The 16,472-nt window shown below is 43.3% G+C and overlaps 1 protein-coding gene across 1 annotated transcript in view; it reads right to left on the minus strand.

Moving 5' to 3' along the window:
- The window catches only part of faxcb (failed axon connections homolog, metaxin like GST domain containing b), a 61,927-nt gene that overhangs the window by 25,234 nt on the left and 20,221 nt on the right, over positions 1–16,472 (minus strand). The window contains exon 3 of the mRNA XM_078399695.1: positions 11,670–11,866. Within this exon, the coding sequence (XP_078255821.1) occupies positions 11,670–11,866 (197 nt within the window). The remainder of the gene's footprint in view (positions 1–11,669; positions 11,867–16,472) is intronic.

The following is a 16,472-nucleotide window of genomic DNA, read 5'->3' on the forward strand; positions in this document are numbered from 1 at the left end:
AAGGGGGGAGGGGGATGGGGGGAAGGGGAAGGGGAGGGGAAGGGGGAGGGAAGGGGGGTGGAGGGAGGGGAGGAGGGAGGGGATGGGGGAGTAAACATTAATGACTTGAATGACAATAGAGTTAACATCGTCAGTAAATTTGCATATTACATCAAAGTTGGTGGAATAGTGGACAGTGAGAAAGAATATCCAAGTTTACAACAAGATCCAGATCACTTGGGAAAGTGGGCCAAGGAATGGCAGGAATGGCAAATGAAATTTAACTCTTTCAAGTACGAGGTGTTGCATTTAGGATGTCAAAACAGGGCAGAACTTACACAATAAAAGACAGAGCCCTGGAGAGTGTTGCAGAATAGAGTGATCTCGGAGTACAGATACCTGGTTCTCTTAAAGTGGCGAGTCAGGTGGACAGTGACGAAAGCCTTTGGCACGCTTGCCTTCATAGGGAAGAGTTCAAAAGTTGGGACATCATGATGCTGCTGTACATCATTAATGATGAAGGATGAGCGACGTTTCGGGTTGGGACCCTTCTCCAGTCAGAAGAAGGTCCTGACCCAAAACGTCACCCATTCTTTTTCGCCAGAGATGCTGCCTAACCCGCTGAGTTACTCCAACACTTTGTGTCTGTCCCTCTTTCAGCAAGATTATTACCAGCAATTCCACTTTCTTTCCTACTGAGTACAAACAGCAGCATGACGCATGTTTAATGCACAGATGCATTTTCACTGGAGCATGAATAAATGCACAAAATTGTTTGTAAGCTAATCATATACTAATTATCTTCATCCCCTGTCTCCACCATTGTTTTTGCTGACATTCCCTCAAACTGCCCCAGTTCTTTTGCTGTCCCTCTCCTCCTCCTCACACAAAATGGCTTGATTTTTATCATTCCTGAGATTCATCAACTCCCATTCTTCCATGGAAATATCTTGCAAGTGTTTGACTTTGCATCTGCCTGAAGTCAGGAAATGACTGTTGCTCTTAGCTCCTGCTTGATGTGTTTTTTTTTATCCTGATGTATAATTGATGGAAACTCTAGTCTCCATAAGCTGTTGCAAAAATTCACTCCCGGACTCGAGTTCCAACTCGTGAACCAACAACAGCAGCTTCACATCATAGACATAGCAATTAATGAGCAGAGCCAGGAGGAAAGCTGATTTTCATCAGCAAATGTGGGGGAGTGAACATTTCTTCAAATGGTGGCTGCTTGACACACAGATGTTTGATAAATATACAATCATGCCTTCAGATTCATTTAGTTAGAGCCATAAAGTCATGGAGCTATGCAACATGGAAACTGGCTCTTCGGCATGCCTTATCCACGTCGACCAAGTTGCCATACTGGTTTAATCCCATTTGTCTGCATTTTGCCTGTAGCCCTCTAAACTCAATGGTCAATGCTGCTTTATTGTCACGTGTGCAAATGCACAGTGAAATTCTTTTTTTGCATTCAGTTCAGTAAAGTATTGCCATACCCAAGCACAATTCCCGATTAGCAAGCTGTACAGAATTAGCCCACTGTGAGCGCACGCAAGAGGTGTCAAGTTGTTGGGCCATTTTCAAAGTCTGGTCCACAGTCTAGGTCTTATGAGTGGTGCCCATTCCAGGCAAGCCCCAGGCTGATGCAGGGCCTCCTGCCTTCCTTGGACGTCTGGATCATCCAGCGAACCGACGTCCCTCTCCTCACCCATCCACCTTCATACACTGGGGGTGCCTCCCGCAGCCTTGAGGGCGTGGAAGGCCAGCCTCTGGTTCACTCTCCGACCAACCTTGGTTCTCATGTCCATCAGCGCAGGCTGCCTCCTCTTCGGTCTCTGGTCTTCGGGAGATGAATAAAGGGCTAGCTTGGCTGCTTCCCTTAAAGGCCACGGCCCTCCAGGTCGTTGTCGTCTGGCCATGTGGCCCTTCAGGCCTTTTTCTTCCCATCCATATACCTGTTCAAATGTCTTTTAAAATTATGCAATTGGATCCCCTTTTATTGCTTCCTCTGGCAGTTCATTCCACATATGGACTACCCGCAAAGTGAAAAAGTTGCCCCTGAGGTCCCCTTTAAATCTCCCCCCTCTCACCTTAAGCCTATGTCCGCTAGTTTTAGAATCCTCCACCCTATGGTTCTAATACACACAATCATTTCAATCAGAAAATCATCTCCAATGTATATTTTTCCCGACACTATCAAATCCATGCACCATTTAAAAATTATCTACCAGTTATCTTTTACCAACCCTTCCAATGCCAATACTCACAGCGTCTCCAGTCTCCACTCATTATTGTCTCCTCATGCCTGGTATCATCTGGAGACATTTGCTACAATTCTAACTTAAATTCTTTCATTGACCATGCAAACTATAATTATAGCCAAATCAACACCCACACAGAAATGCAATTGTACTCTGCTCCAACACCTAGAATTTAAAATGCAGATGACCTGTTTTATAATCTCATTGACAGACACAAAACGCATTGATTTGGCATTGAATCTTAATGAAACAGCTCCCTCAAAGCCTCAATTACAGGCTCAATACCAATAATAAAATAAGTGATAGAATACTTGATTAGAAATCTGTTTATGAACAAGTTCTCTTGAGAATACGCATCTGACAGAGTAACGTAAGGTAGATAGATTCTTGATTAGTATGGGTGTCAGAGGTTATGGGGAGAAGGCAGGAGAATGGGGTTAAGAGGGAGAGATAGATCAGGCATGATTGAATGGCGGAGTAGAGTTGATGGGCCCAATGGCCTAATTCTACTCCTTTTCCTTACGACCTAACATAAAGAATCTTGGCAACTGGAAAACTTTTTTTCTGAACAATTTGGGGAATGGCATTCCAATGTCCAGTCTCACATCAGCAGAAGGATAACAGAGCAGACCCCTGTTGTGTCAAGTTCAATGCATGTAAACCTCATCCCAAGATAATATTATCAGTATTACGCACAGAGGTATATTGTTGTGCACTAGTACAGCAGGCAATTAATTATAAAGGCAAAAATTGGCCGATACAGGAGTCAGTTATACAACCTTGGTATTAACACAAGTAAGATTATTGTATAATTGTATTTGGTCACCTTACCTAATAAAAAGGGCGGCACGGTGGCGTAGCGGTAGAGCTACTGCCTTACAGCTCCAGAGTCCAGGGATAGATCCTGACTACGGTTGCTGCCTGTACGGAGTTTGTACGTTCTCCCCGTGACCTGCATGGGTTTTCTCCGAGATCTTTGGTTTCCTCCCACACTTCCAAGACGTACAGGTTTGTAGGTTAATTGGCTTGGTATAAATGTAACCTCTTTACTGTGTGTGGTGTAGTGTGTGGGGATCACTGGTCGGTGCAGACTTGGTGGGCCGAAGGGCCTGTTTCCGCGCTGTATCTCTAAACTAAACTTCGTAAACTAAACATGCTTCTGAGAGAGTGCAGTCAAGACTGACAGACTGACTCCTGGGATTTTGATTTTGTTTCATTGGATGGCTGGCCTGTGCGAAGTCAATTCACTGTCGCACCGAACACCACAGCCCCACCCGGCTCGGACATGTCCCGCAAAGAGTGGGTCAATAGACAATAGACAATAGGTGCAGGAGTAGGCCATTCAGCCCTTTGAGCCAGCACCACCATTCAATGCGATCATGGCTGATCACTCTCAATCAGTACCCCGTTCCTGCCTTCTCCCCATACCCCCTCACTCCGCTATCCTTAAGAGCTCTATCCAGCTCTCTCTTGAAAGCATCCAACGAACTGGCCTCCACTGCCTTCTGAGGCAGAGAATTCCACACCTTCACCACTCTCTGACTGAAAAAGTTCTTCCTCATCTCCGTTCTAAATGGCCTACCCCTTATTCTTAAACTGTGGCCCCTTGTTCTGGACTCCCACAACATTGGGAACATGTTTCCTGCCTCTAATGTGTCCAATCCCCTAATTATCTTATATGTTTCAATAAGATCCCCCCTCATCCTTCTAAATTCCAGTGTATACAAGCCTAATTGCTCCAGCCTTTCAACATATGCCCTGAATCGGCTCTGTACAGGGGTCGGCCGGTTCAACGCCAACATGCATCATTGGGGGTTGCGTTCATCAGCAGCCTTCGTGTGTGGAGCAGACCAGCAAACAGCGCAGCACGTCATTTTCAATTGCGCTGTCCTCCGCCCCCCTAGTGGAGGGGTAGACCTCACGGCCCTCGACAACAGCACATTGCACTGGCTACAGCGCCTGCAGTGCGTTACATAACTTCTGCTGCCTCAAACGCAAGAAGAAGCTGGCCTGTCATGTGGAGAGGCTGGGCAGCCTAGGCCCTTCTTCTCTGGAATTTAGAAGAATGAAAGGTTTCCTCACTGAAATGTACAAAATTCTTGATAAACTTGGAGAAGATTTTTATGAGGGTATTAAAGGGACTTGAGGGTCTGAGTTATTGGGAGAGGATAGGCAGGCTGGGACTTTGTGGCGCAGGAGGATGAGGGGTGAACTTATAGAGGTGCACAATATCATGAGGGAAATAGAGAGGGTGAATGCACAGTCTTTTACCCAGAATAGGGGAATCAGGAACCAGAGGACATGGGTTTAAGGGACGAGGAGAAAGATTTAATAGGAACCCGAGAGCAACCTTTTTCACACAAAGGGTGGTGGGTATATGGAACAAGCTGCCGGAGGAGGTAGTTGAAGCAAGTACTATAACAACATTTAAAAGACATTGGACAGGTGCATGGATAGGAAAAGTTTAGAGGGATATGGGCCAAACACGGGCAGGTGGGACCAGTGTACATTTTGGGGCATTTTGGTTGGCATGGGCAAATTGGGCTGACGAGCCTGTTTCTGTGCTGTATGATTCTATGACTCAATAGGGGAGATACAGCAAGAATGTATCTCCTAGCTGTATCCAAGGAGTCTCAAAGTAACTGATGGGCCACCTAGGATTGAAATAAGGAGACATTTCTTTACTCAAAAGGTGTTGAATCTTAGGAATTCTTTAATCCGGAGAGCTGCAGAATTTCAATCAATGATTTCATTCAAAACTATTATCCATATATTTTTGGATGTTACAGGAATCAATGAATGTACGGAAAGAGCAGAAAATCATGTTAAGCAGAAGCTCACTGACTATTAGAAGGTGAACAGGCTGGAGGTGTGAAATAGCTACTCCTGTTCCTATTTCTTATGGCCGAAGGCTGTCAGTCATAGAGTGATACAGGGTGGAAACAGCCCCTTCAGCCCAACTTGTCCACACCAACCAACATGTCCAATCTACACTAGGCCCACCTGCCTGCGTTTGGCCAATATCTCTCTAAACCTGTACTTTCCGTGCACTTGTCTAATTGTTTCTTAACAGTTAGATTGTTTCTGTATAATGAAAACCTTGAATGTAAGGTAGCTTCAACCTGTTCTCTATTACCTTCCTGAAAAAGTGAAGACCTATTAACTGATTCTGTTTGCTGGACATCTCATGAGCAAAGCCCATTTGAACTTCACTGCCAACATGCCAAGTTAGCTACAGAACAACTCAGTGCTTCCACCCTCTAGTCCCCCTTCTCTGTATACTTGCAACTTACCTACCTCACTGTGTATTTATCTAATTCTCTCTTTAAATCCATAATGATGCTGTTTCCAAATGGTGCATCCCAGATTCTGACCAAATGTTGTATAAAGAAATCGTACCTTGTGTCACTATCAAGGCATTCGACTGTTGGCCAATGAAGAATTCACGAGTGGATCACAGGGGATGACTTGACTGGGAAGGGACTGCAGATGTTGGTTTGCACCGAAGATAGACACAAAATACTGTAGTAACTCAGCGGGACAGGCAGCATCTCTGGAGAGAAGGAATGGGTGACGTTTCGGGTCTGAAGAAGGGTCTCGACCCGAAAGGTCACACATTCCTTCTCTCCAGCGATGCTGCCTGTCCTGCTGAGCTACTTTGACATTTTATGTCTGTCTACAGGGGATAACGTATTGACTTTGTATTAATCCAACATATTCAGTTACTTGTTTCACTAATGCAGCCCAGATAGCAAAGTGTGAAAAGGTACTGTGGTGCCATGGTGTGAAAAGTAGAAAATTGTTTCATTTCCGTCAATAATCTTTCAGCACATTAATAAAAACCTTAAGAATAAAAGTAAATCAGAATTGTTTAAAGAGCAAACAAAATTTAGTTTCGTTTAGTTTAGAGATACAACATGGAAACAGACCCTTCGGCCTAACGAGTCCACTCTGATCAGCGAACCCCATACATGAGCACTATACTACACACACTAGGGACAATTTACAATTTTTACTGGCCAAATTAACCTACAAACCTGTATGTCTTTGGATTGTGGGAGGAAACCAGAGCACCCGGGGAAATCCCACGCAGTCACGAGGCAACGTACAAACTCCATACAGACGGCACCCATAGTCAGGATTGAAACCAGGTCCCTGATGTTGCAAGGCAGCAACTCTACCACTGCGCCACTGTGCCACCCCAAAGTTGAAAACATACTGATCAACCTTGATGTATTCCTGCTGCAATGATCCACATTTGCCGAACTTTAATGTGGTTTATCCTGCAGTGACCCAATTTCACAAAGTTTTGAAGCACTTTATTTGCTTGTGACCTATATTAGCCACATTCTAGCACAGTTAATTCAGCAATGATTTACGATTGTGCTGCACAGAATGCGGATTAAAATAATTGAATAATTTGTGAGATAAAGTAGGAAACTGTGAAAGTCATTTTGTTCCTTCACAAGTTGATCAGTCACCTGGATGGACAGTCCAGAACCATGGATCATAATCTAAGGATTAGTCATTCAGGACTGACATGTGGAAAAACGTAATGAATGGGTGAAAATCCCGGGCATTCTCCATGTGGATGAATGTATTTAGGACTGGGGTGGGTAGCTTTGTGGCCATTATGATGAGGCAACATTGTGTATTGACGGGCACTGCTCCCTGAACCTAAAGGGGCAAATATAATTTAATGTTATGGAGTCATGCAGCAGGGAAAACTGGCCCTTTGGTTCACCAAGTCTGCGCTAACCACCAATCGCCATTTACACTAATTTTGCTCCCTCTGAGAAAAGAATTCTTTTCATTTTTTGTCCTAACTAACTGACTTTTAAATCTGGATAATTCTGAATCTTGGTTTCATAATTATTGCTCAGGGAACCTTTGTCCTTACGTCTACCCTGTCAAGCCTGCATAAGAATATTCCATGGGTCAGTGAAATCACCTCTCATTCTTCCAAACTCCGGAGATGGAGCCTCAATCTATTTAATCTTTCATCCTAAAACAATCCTCCCAGCAATCAATCTGGTGAACCTTTGTTGAACTCCTTCCATCACAAGGATATTCTTCCTTAGATGGAGAACCCCAGGCCCGCACACAATATATATGTGCAGTCTCACCATGGTCCAATATAATTTCAATAATACAAATCCATTTGTGCTCAAACCCTCTTGTAATTAAGGCCAATATACAATTTGCCTACCTAACCTCTTGTTGCATCTGCTTTTTTTAACTTTCAGTTTATTGTGTACAAGGTACCCAGATTCTTTTGCATGCAAATGCCATTTTTAAAAGTACTGTTTTTTTCATTTAAGGTGGATAATCTAACATTCTATTCTTTCTGCTACTCTCGCCCATTTGCTTAATTCATCTACATCTCCAGGAATTTTTCCCAAATCCTCTTCATGAACCAGCTTCGTATCGTGAGCACATGTATACGTGTCACACATGTTTACATCATCCAAACCATAGATACGCATTGTTAACAGCTGAGGCTCCCTTCACTAATCTCTGCAGCACCACACTGGTCACAGCTTTCCATCCCAAAGATGTCCAGTTGGTCCCACTTTATATTTTCTTTCCATCAACCCAATCCACAATCCATACCAGTACAGCATACCTAATAAATCTTTTGAACAATCTCTTGCAAAACACCTCATCAAATGCCTGCTCACAGTCTCGATACACCATGTCCACTGCTTTCCCCTTTATCTACTCTGCTAGCTACAACCTCAGAAAATACTCATACCCTACCTCCTAATAAATCCATGTTGACTTTGCCTAATTGTGTAAATTATTTTCCAAATACTATTTACAATTTCCTTAATTATAGGTTCCAGCATTTTCCCTACCACTGGTATTAGGCTAACTGGTGTTGTGCTTCCCCCTTTTCTCTTAAATAGTGGTGCAACATTTTCTACCTTCCAAGCTGTGGAAATGATTCTGGAGTCAATGGAACTTTGAGAGCTAACAAGCACATAGTCCATATCGAAGTATTCCCTGCATGTTCACATGTCATGCATCAAGGTGCTGTTTAGTTATTACCTTTCAGTTCCATTAATTTTTCCCAAGCCACTTCCTTATTCCCCAACATAATTTCTCTTGTCATTCTCTGCTTCTCGGTCTTTAAAAACTCAACATTAACTATTGTTTTGTAGCGGACACGGAGCTGTCCGTCGAGGAATGAGGCAGCACACAAAATCCGTCCAACACCACTTTAATTCACTACACCACTCCTCTCTTCCCTCTCTGCCGCACGCCACCTTCCCATACTCCCCCGGGGCACCTCGTGACCTCTCCCGAGCCGAAGGTTATGTACTGCGCGTAGTTCACCACCAGGGGCCGTTACAGTTTACATTTGCTTTTTTCAATAGGTTTTAGAGTGTGATTTCATGTTTCTCACACGAATATTCCACTTTTCCCTTCATAATTAATTTCTTGTTTCTCCATCGCTGAATTCTGGCATTTCCCAATCCCTACACTTACACTTTTTGACAATATTATCAACCTTTCCTTTGATCCACAAATGCTGCCTGTCGTGTTGAGCATTTCCAGCATTTTCTGTTTAATTTCAGAATCTGCAAGACTTTTTTTTTTTTCATATGTTTCTAATCTCCCATAAACATTTCACGTTTTATACACATTCACCGTTTACGTTGCTTAGCTTTGAGACCCTGGTGTCAAATTGAACTAAATCACTTTCAATTTAAATCAAAAACCCTATCAAATTCTTATCCCCAGATCCCCAAATGCCATTTAACCCAAAGTTACTAATTACTAAAGGGCCTGTCCCAGTTACGTAATTTTTAAGGCGACTTCCAGCGACTGTCGAAGTCGTAGCAGATCGCCAAAAATTTATTTTACCCTACGACAATGAGCACGACAATGCCGAGTCAGGTCGATACAGTTTTTTTTTTGTGAAACTAGCATCTGGCTAAGAGATTACACCATCTTCGGAAACATCGCGAAATTCCCACGCTTACCTGACCGTCAAACTGTCGCGTCCAATCTACCTGTCAAATGTCCTGACGGTAAATAAATTGGTTAAACAAAACTATCTTCTTGTATCTTCAAATGCCTTTTCTTAATTTAATATTACGTGCTTCTAAATGCATCTGCGACAACCTAGCAAACCTGGGGACAGCATGCGACAGAGCCCACAATAAGCTACGATACCTGGCGACAAGCCAGCTGTCACCGAGAAATTTCTATCTGGAAATTTTTTCCGCAACGCTCCGAGATCCGCTACGATTCATTGAAGACTCCTCACGATCATGCCCGCAACACCCCGGCGAACGTTCGGCGACAGCCAAGTCGCCAGCAGTCGCCTTAAAATTGCCTAAGTGGGGCAGGCCCTTAATACTAACAATACTAAACTTAGGGATGGCAACTACTCTACCCGAGACCGCGAGGAATAGCAGAGTTGCGAACACAGCCCAGTCCATCACTCAAACCAGTTTCCCCACCATTAACTCCATCTATATTCCACTCACACCTAGGTCCTTCTCTCTTATTCCCACTTCCGTCGGACAGAGGATTCTAAAGTTTGAAACCACGTACCACCAGGTTCAAGGACAGCTTCCTCCCTGGAGGTTGTCAGAACACAGTCAATTAGCATTGATAATATGTTACCAAGGCAGAAGATAACTTCTCATCCCCAGGTCCCCAATCACCAGGCATTGGTCACTTGACACTGGAAGAACACCTGGATTACAAAAGCTGCAGCTGTTAAATCCAAACTGTGGACAACAGTGTTGATCAAGAACACACACCTCCTCAGTAGGTCAAGCCTGGACAATATATGCAAGGCATGGGAAAGGGTTCAACAGTTTTCACTTTTGTTTCCTCAGGCTTATAATGGTAGGACAAGATCAGCAAAGTCCCGCTTTACTTACTAATTTGGTGTCAGCCTATCACAAATATTCCCTTCATTCTGTCCATCCCTCCCCCAATTTCCCCGTTAATGAAAACTGACTTGTTTTCTCTCTTATTAATTTCTGACGAAGGGTTTCAGATGAGAAACATTTTATTTTCCAAAGATGCTGCCTGGCCTGATGAGTGCTTCCTGCAGGAATAGTGGCCTCAGGAGAGGAGTCTGTGTACCTCCAAGCAGACCAGGCCTACAAGTACCCAAATAGTTATAAACCTGAATGGAGTGCATGGGGGATATTTCCACTAGTGGGGGAGTCTAGGACCAGAGGTCACAGCCTCAGAATTAAAGTGCATTCCTTCAGGAAGATGAGGAAAACTTTTTTTCGTCAGAGGGTGGTGAATCTGTGAAATTCATTGCCACAGAAGGCTGTGGAGGCCAAGTCATGGATATTTTCAAGGCAGAGACAGATAGATTCTTGATTAGTTATGGATATCAGGGGTTATTGCTAGAAGGCAGGAGAATGAGGTTAAGAGGGAAAGATAGATCGGCCATGATTGAATGGCGGAGTAGACTTGATGGGCCAAATGTCCTAATTCTGCTTCTATTACTTATGAACTTATGAACCCAACACTCCCAAGAGGGAGTATTACCTTTACTCTTTTGCCTTTAGCCGCTGTTACATCATGAAATTCGGTCGACTAAACACCACCCTGGGTGCAAACCTGGATATTCCTTCAGATATCAGTGAGATAACCACCTGAAATTGCACTCTTAAGGCCAATGGCACAAAGTCAGGAAATTGTCCCCCAGAAGGCTTCCCGACGGGCCATGGCTTTGGACTGGGAATGCGGCCGGAGGCCTTTATCGAGGTGCCGCGGTCTCGATGCCTTCCTGATCGCCGCTTAGAAGCCCGGGTCGGGTAGGATGGGTAGGACGGAGGGGCCGGGCTTCGCGGGTCGGAGTCCGGGTCGACGGAGCGGCCGACGGAGCCCACGGCTGGGGCCCGGGTCGGCACGACGGAGGCGTGAAGTGGGGCGTCGACAGTGGTGAGGCCTCGACGGCGGTGATGTTTCATGGGTCGGCCCGAGGTCAAAGGTCGATGAGAGTGTGGAGGACCACCATGAGGGGGGAGGGTGAGAACGATGGAGGACCCGATGTGGGGGGACTGCCGTGAGGAAGGTGGGGGGAGAACAATGGACAATTGGGGAGGGGGAGAACAAAGGGCAATGAAGACCCGGGGTGGGGGAACCGCTGTGGTGGGGGGGGGGGAGAGAGAGAACAAAAGGAGAAGCCGGCGTGCTTCCTAACTTTGTCAGCGCCGTAGGTGGGTGCTATTTGTATACATTGGGTATGCAGCAAAGAATTGCACTGTGCCTAGTAACATGTGACAATAAAGCATTCCATTCCATTCCATTCATGTTCCAATATGCCTCATCACCCCAGACTTGACTTCCATTTGATCTTTCCATTTTTTTAATCAAATAATGTGTTCTCACAACATATCAGTACAGAAGGTTTTATCTGCATTAGAAGAGTTTTTACCAACTTACCAATAGAAGTGTTCTTCCGCCATTTTTGTAATGGCTCTTGAAACAGCTCTTTCACTGGAATCCAGATGTTTATTTAAGTTAGCTCCCAGTTTATCTTGAAGAAAATCAATAATGAATTCTGTGCCAGATACTTTTTGATGATCATATTCAATCCAAGGCATCTTTCCTTGAGGAGAGAGTTTGCCGTCAAAATAATTCTAAAAGGAAAAAGAGGAGTGTTTTAGCTGCAACATGCATAGCTACATACATTTTTTTTTATTAGCACTGTTACTGCCTGGAACCCACATCCCCATTTTCTGGTGAGATGATTTGGCCATCAACAGCTTCCCAAATATTTGTGCACTCTCTCTTCCACCTGAGATTTATTTTTCTGTCCCCCCTATCCCACTATCATTTATCACTCTAAATGTAAACACTGTGTAAAATGTTTCTATTTTAATATATTCCTTCCATCTTCTAAGTTTATCATGACCCTGATGTGAAAACCAGGGATCCTTGTTGCTTTTAATAAATCATAAAATTGTTTGAAAAATCTGCATTAAACTGATATTTTGAGTGAGCAGAAGAATAGCTTTTGTGAACAGTGGAAGCCTCAACCTGGTAGAAGGGAAAGGAAGTGTGCTCCACTGAGATCAAGTTTTAACTTTTGAATTACCAGCAAATATCTTTACTTCTCAGCATTGCTTGCCAGAAGTCCAAGTACACAATGTTCCTCTTTGCTAAACTGATAGATGAGGCTTCTTGCCATCAAAATTAAAACTTTGATATTCTGTCCTCAATCTTCAAAACTTGATGCTAAAACAAACTAAAACAGTGGAGGCTATTTTACAATTTCAAACTACAGCATTTTTATCTATGTTAGCATATTCATTCACCAAAAAGCTCTTTCACTTGATCAAACTTACCAAACAGCCCAAACTGCGGGCCAGCTGTTGGTGGCTTCCACGTCAGCCTGTCTATGTAATGTCAACATTAATAGCAGAGCCCATGCTACAATTTAGTTATTCAAAGTTCAATCACCCTTGATTTGAGAGTGCTGAAGATTTAATGGCAGTAAAATATGGCTGCACAGCATCAGTTTTTGCAGTATTAGGAGTTTTTTTGTCTTTGTTCATGAATAGCAAACAAGTACATTTTGCATTGCCCGCATATTGAACAATGAAGTCACACATGCATCCGACATGCTAATCAGTGGAATGCAGCGTAGGTATCAAACACAAATCTTATGCCAGAATTGGCACTTAGTTCTGGAAAGGTGCCAACATATTGGATAGCAGTGAAAGTGATGCCCTTATTTAAGAAATTAACTAGAGGCCAGTTAGCTTAACTTGTATTAATGGGAAGATGCTGGAATCGACACTCAAGGAAGAAATAGCTAGTCATTTCGAAATGCTTATTGTAATGCAATCACACCAAGTCAACATCGATTTATGAAAGGGAAAAATATTTAACTATTTAGCTTTGGTTCTTCAAGGGCTTAACAAGCAAAGTCAATTGGAGAACCTGTAGATGAAGTGCATTTGGATAGAGTCTTAGAGTCACAGAATGAGTGATACAGTGTGGAAATAGGCCCTTCAGTCCAACTTGCCCACACTGGTCAACATGTCCCAGCTACACTAGTCCTACCTGCCCACATTTGGCCCATATCCCTCCAAATCTGTCCTATCCAAGTACCTATCTAACTGTTTCTTAAACATTGGGATAGTCCCTGCCTCAACTACCTCCTCTGGCAGTTTGTTCCATACATCCACCACCCTTTGTGTGAAAAAGTTACCCCTCAGATTCCTATTAAATCTTTTTCCCTTCACCTTAAACCTATGTCCTCTGGTCCTCGATTCACCTACTCGGGGCAAGAGACTGTGCATCTACCCAATGTATTCCAACCGATATCCAGAAAGAATTCAATGAAGAATCACATGAAGGGCCTGTGCACAGGAAAATAGCTCAATGTATTGCCACAAGTATGTTAACATTGATTGAGGACAGGTTATCGCAAAGAAGATAGTGATTCTGAATTAATGAGGCTTTTTCAGGATATCAGCAGAGTGCCTGTGGAAATAAAATAATTCCACAAAATACACAAATTTCCACAAAATCTAAAATAATTACTATTTATATGAATTAGGATGAGGAGACAGAGTTTAAAGTGTCCATGTGTGCTGAAGACATGAAAGCTTGCATGACATGAGGAGGATATTTAGGATTATCCAGAAAGTGGGAGTGAGTGAGTGAGTGTGCATAAACATCACAAATGGAGTTTAACATACAAAAATGTGAGGTTGTGAAATTTGGTGAGAGAAATCAAAAGGAAGACTATTATATAAATGGAAATAAAAAGAGTATTGAGTCTTGAGATGAAATGTTAGCATGCAGTTGTAGTAGGAAATCAAGAAAGTAAATGTCAATTGGTCTTTATTGCTGAGGAGTTGAATTTTAAAATTAGTTAAGTATTATAAGGTCCTAAGGTCATAAGTGGTCAGAGTAGAATTAAGCCATTCGGCCCATCAAGTCCACTCTGCCATTCAATCATGGCTGATCTATCTCTCTCTCCTAACCACATAACATCTGACACCTGTACGAATCAAAAATCTATCTATCTCTGCCTTAAAAATATCCACTGACTTGGTCTCTACAGCTTTCTGTCACAAATAATTCCACAGATTTACCACCCTCTGACTAAAGAAATTTCTCCTCATCTCCTTCCTAAAAGAACGTCCTTTAATTCTGAGGCTATGACCTCTAATCCTAGATTCTCCCACATGGAAACATCCTCTCCACATCCACTCTATCCAAGCCTTTCACTATTCTGTATGTTTCAATGAGGTCCCCTTCATTCTTCTAAACTCCAGCGAGTAGAGGACCAGTGCCGTCAAACGCTCATCATAGGTTAACCTACTCATTCCTGGGATCATAGTTGTAAACTCCTCTGGACCCTCTCCAGAGCCAGCACACCCTTCCCCAGATATGGTGCCTAAAATTGCTCACAATATTCCAAATGCGGCCTTACCAGCGCTTTATAGAGCCTCAGCATTACATCTCTGTTTTTGTATACAAGCCCTCTTGAATAAATGCTAGCATTAAGTTTACTTTTTTTGCTACCGATTCGACTTAGAAACATAGAAATGTAGAAAATAGGTGCAGGATTTTGGATGATCAGCCATTCGGCCCTTCGAGCCAGCACCGCCATCATGGCTGATCATCCAAACTCAGTACCCCGTTCTGGCTTTTTCCCCATATCCCTTGATTCCCTTAGCCCTAAGACTTGCAGATTAACTTTTTGGGAATCCTGCACCAGCACTCCCAAGTCCCTTTGGACCTCCAATTTCTGGATTCTCTCCCCATTTAGAAAAAAGTCTACGCCTTGATTCCCACTACCAAAATACATGACTCCACACTTTGCTATACTATATTCCATCTGCCATTTTTCTGCCCACTCTCCCAACCTTTCCAAATCCTTCTGCAGAGTCCTTGCTTTCTCTACACTACTTACCCATCCAACTATTTTCGTATCATCCGCAAACTTGGCCACAAAGCCTTCAATCCTCTCGTCCAAATCATTAATATACAGTGTGAAAAGTAGCGGCCCCAGCACCGACCCCTGTGGAACTGTTACAAGTGTACAGGGTGTTGATGATGCCACAAATACTGTGTACAGTTTTGGTCCCTTATTTAAGAAAGGATATTTCTAGCATTGGAGGCAGTCCAGAACAGATTCACTTTGTTTTTTCCAGGAATGAAAAAGATGTCGTCTAACATATGACTGAAATAGTTGGAAAGATTAGAAGAATAAGGACCAATAATATGTTCAGATGTTTCTACTAGTAGTGGAGTCTTCACAGAGGGGTAGAGTTACAACATAAGGGGATGGTCTTTGAAATTGGTTTTTTTTTTAAATTTCTTCTCACGGAGGATGGTGAATCCTTTGAATTCTGTACGCCAGTTAATTGTGGAAGCTAGATCATTGGAGGAATTTAAAGAGGAGGTAGATAAACGTTTGAAAACCTTTTGAAACCTTTGAAACCTTTCACACAAAGGGTGGTGGGTATATGGAACGAGCTGCCGGAGGAGGTCGTTGAGGCAGGTACTGTTGCAACATTTAAGAAACATTTAGACGGGTATATAGATAGGAGAGGTTTAGAGAGATATGGGCCAAATGCATGCAAGTGGGATTAGTGTAGATGGGACATGTTGGCTCTAATTGGGCAGAAGGGCTTGTTTCCATGCTGTAAGACTCAATGCCTGTATCAGGGAATTGAGGGCCATGTGGCAGAGAAGAGGAATTGAGGTCTGGGGAAAATCAGCCTTGATCATGTAGAATGGCAGAGACCAGGTGGCCCACACCTGTTCCTATTTTCCGAAGTATATCCTTGACTACAGTGACTGAGCTAACTCCATGAGTCAACTACAGCAGAACCAGAGCATTCAGCAGCAGCAAGAATCATCCCACCTGCACTAATTATAGGGATCCTCAAAGAATTGCAGGTTTGTTAAGGGATTAAGTTACAAATCCCTTTCCAGCTGTGGGACAGATACCTATTCCACAGTGAACTTCCAATGCAGTGTTGATGCAGTCTGTCATCCATTGGGAATCTGGCAGTTTTGATCATCCCCAGACTAGTGTTGCTTGTTGACCTCTTCAGTAAACACCTTACGCCACCTGTCTGGCAGTGAACACCATGCTGGAACATGTTAAATGATGTCAATAGACAATAGACAATAGGTGCAGGAGTAGGCCATTCGGCCCTTCGAGCCAGCACCACCATTCAATATGATCATGGCTGATCATTCTCAATCAGTACCCCG

This window comes from Rhinoraja longicauda, chromosome 5, assembly GCF_053455715.1.
Source record: "Rhinoraja longicauda isolate Sanriku21f chromosome 5, sRhiLon1.1, whole genome shotgun sequence".
NCBI lineage: Eukaryota > Metazoa > Chordata > Chondrichthyes > Rajiformes > Arhynchobatidae > Rhinoraja > Rhinoraja longicauda.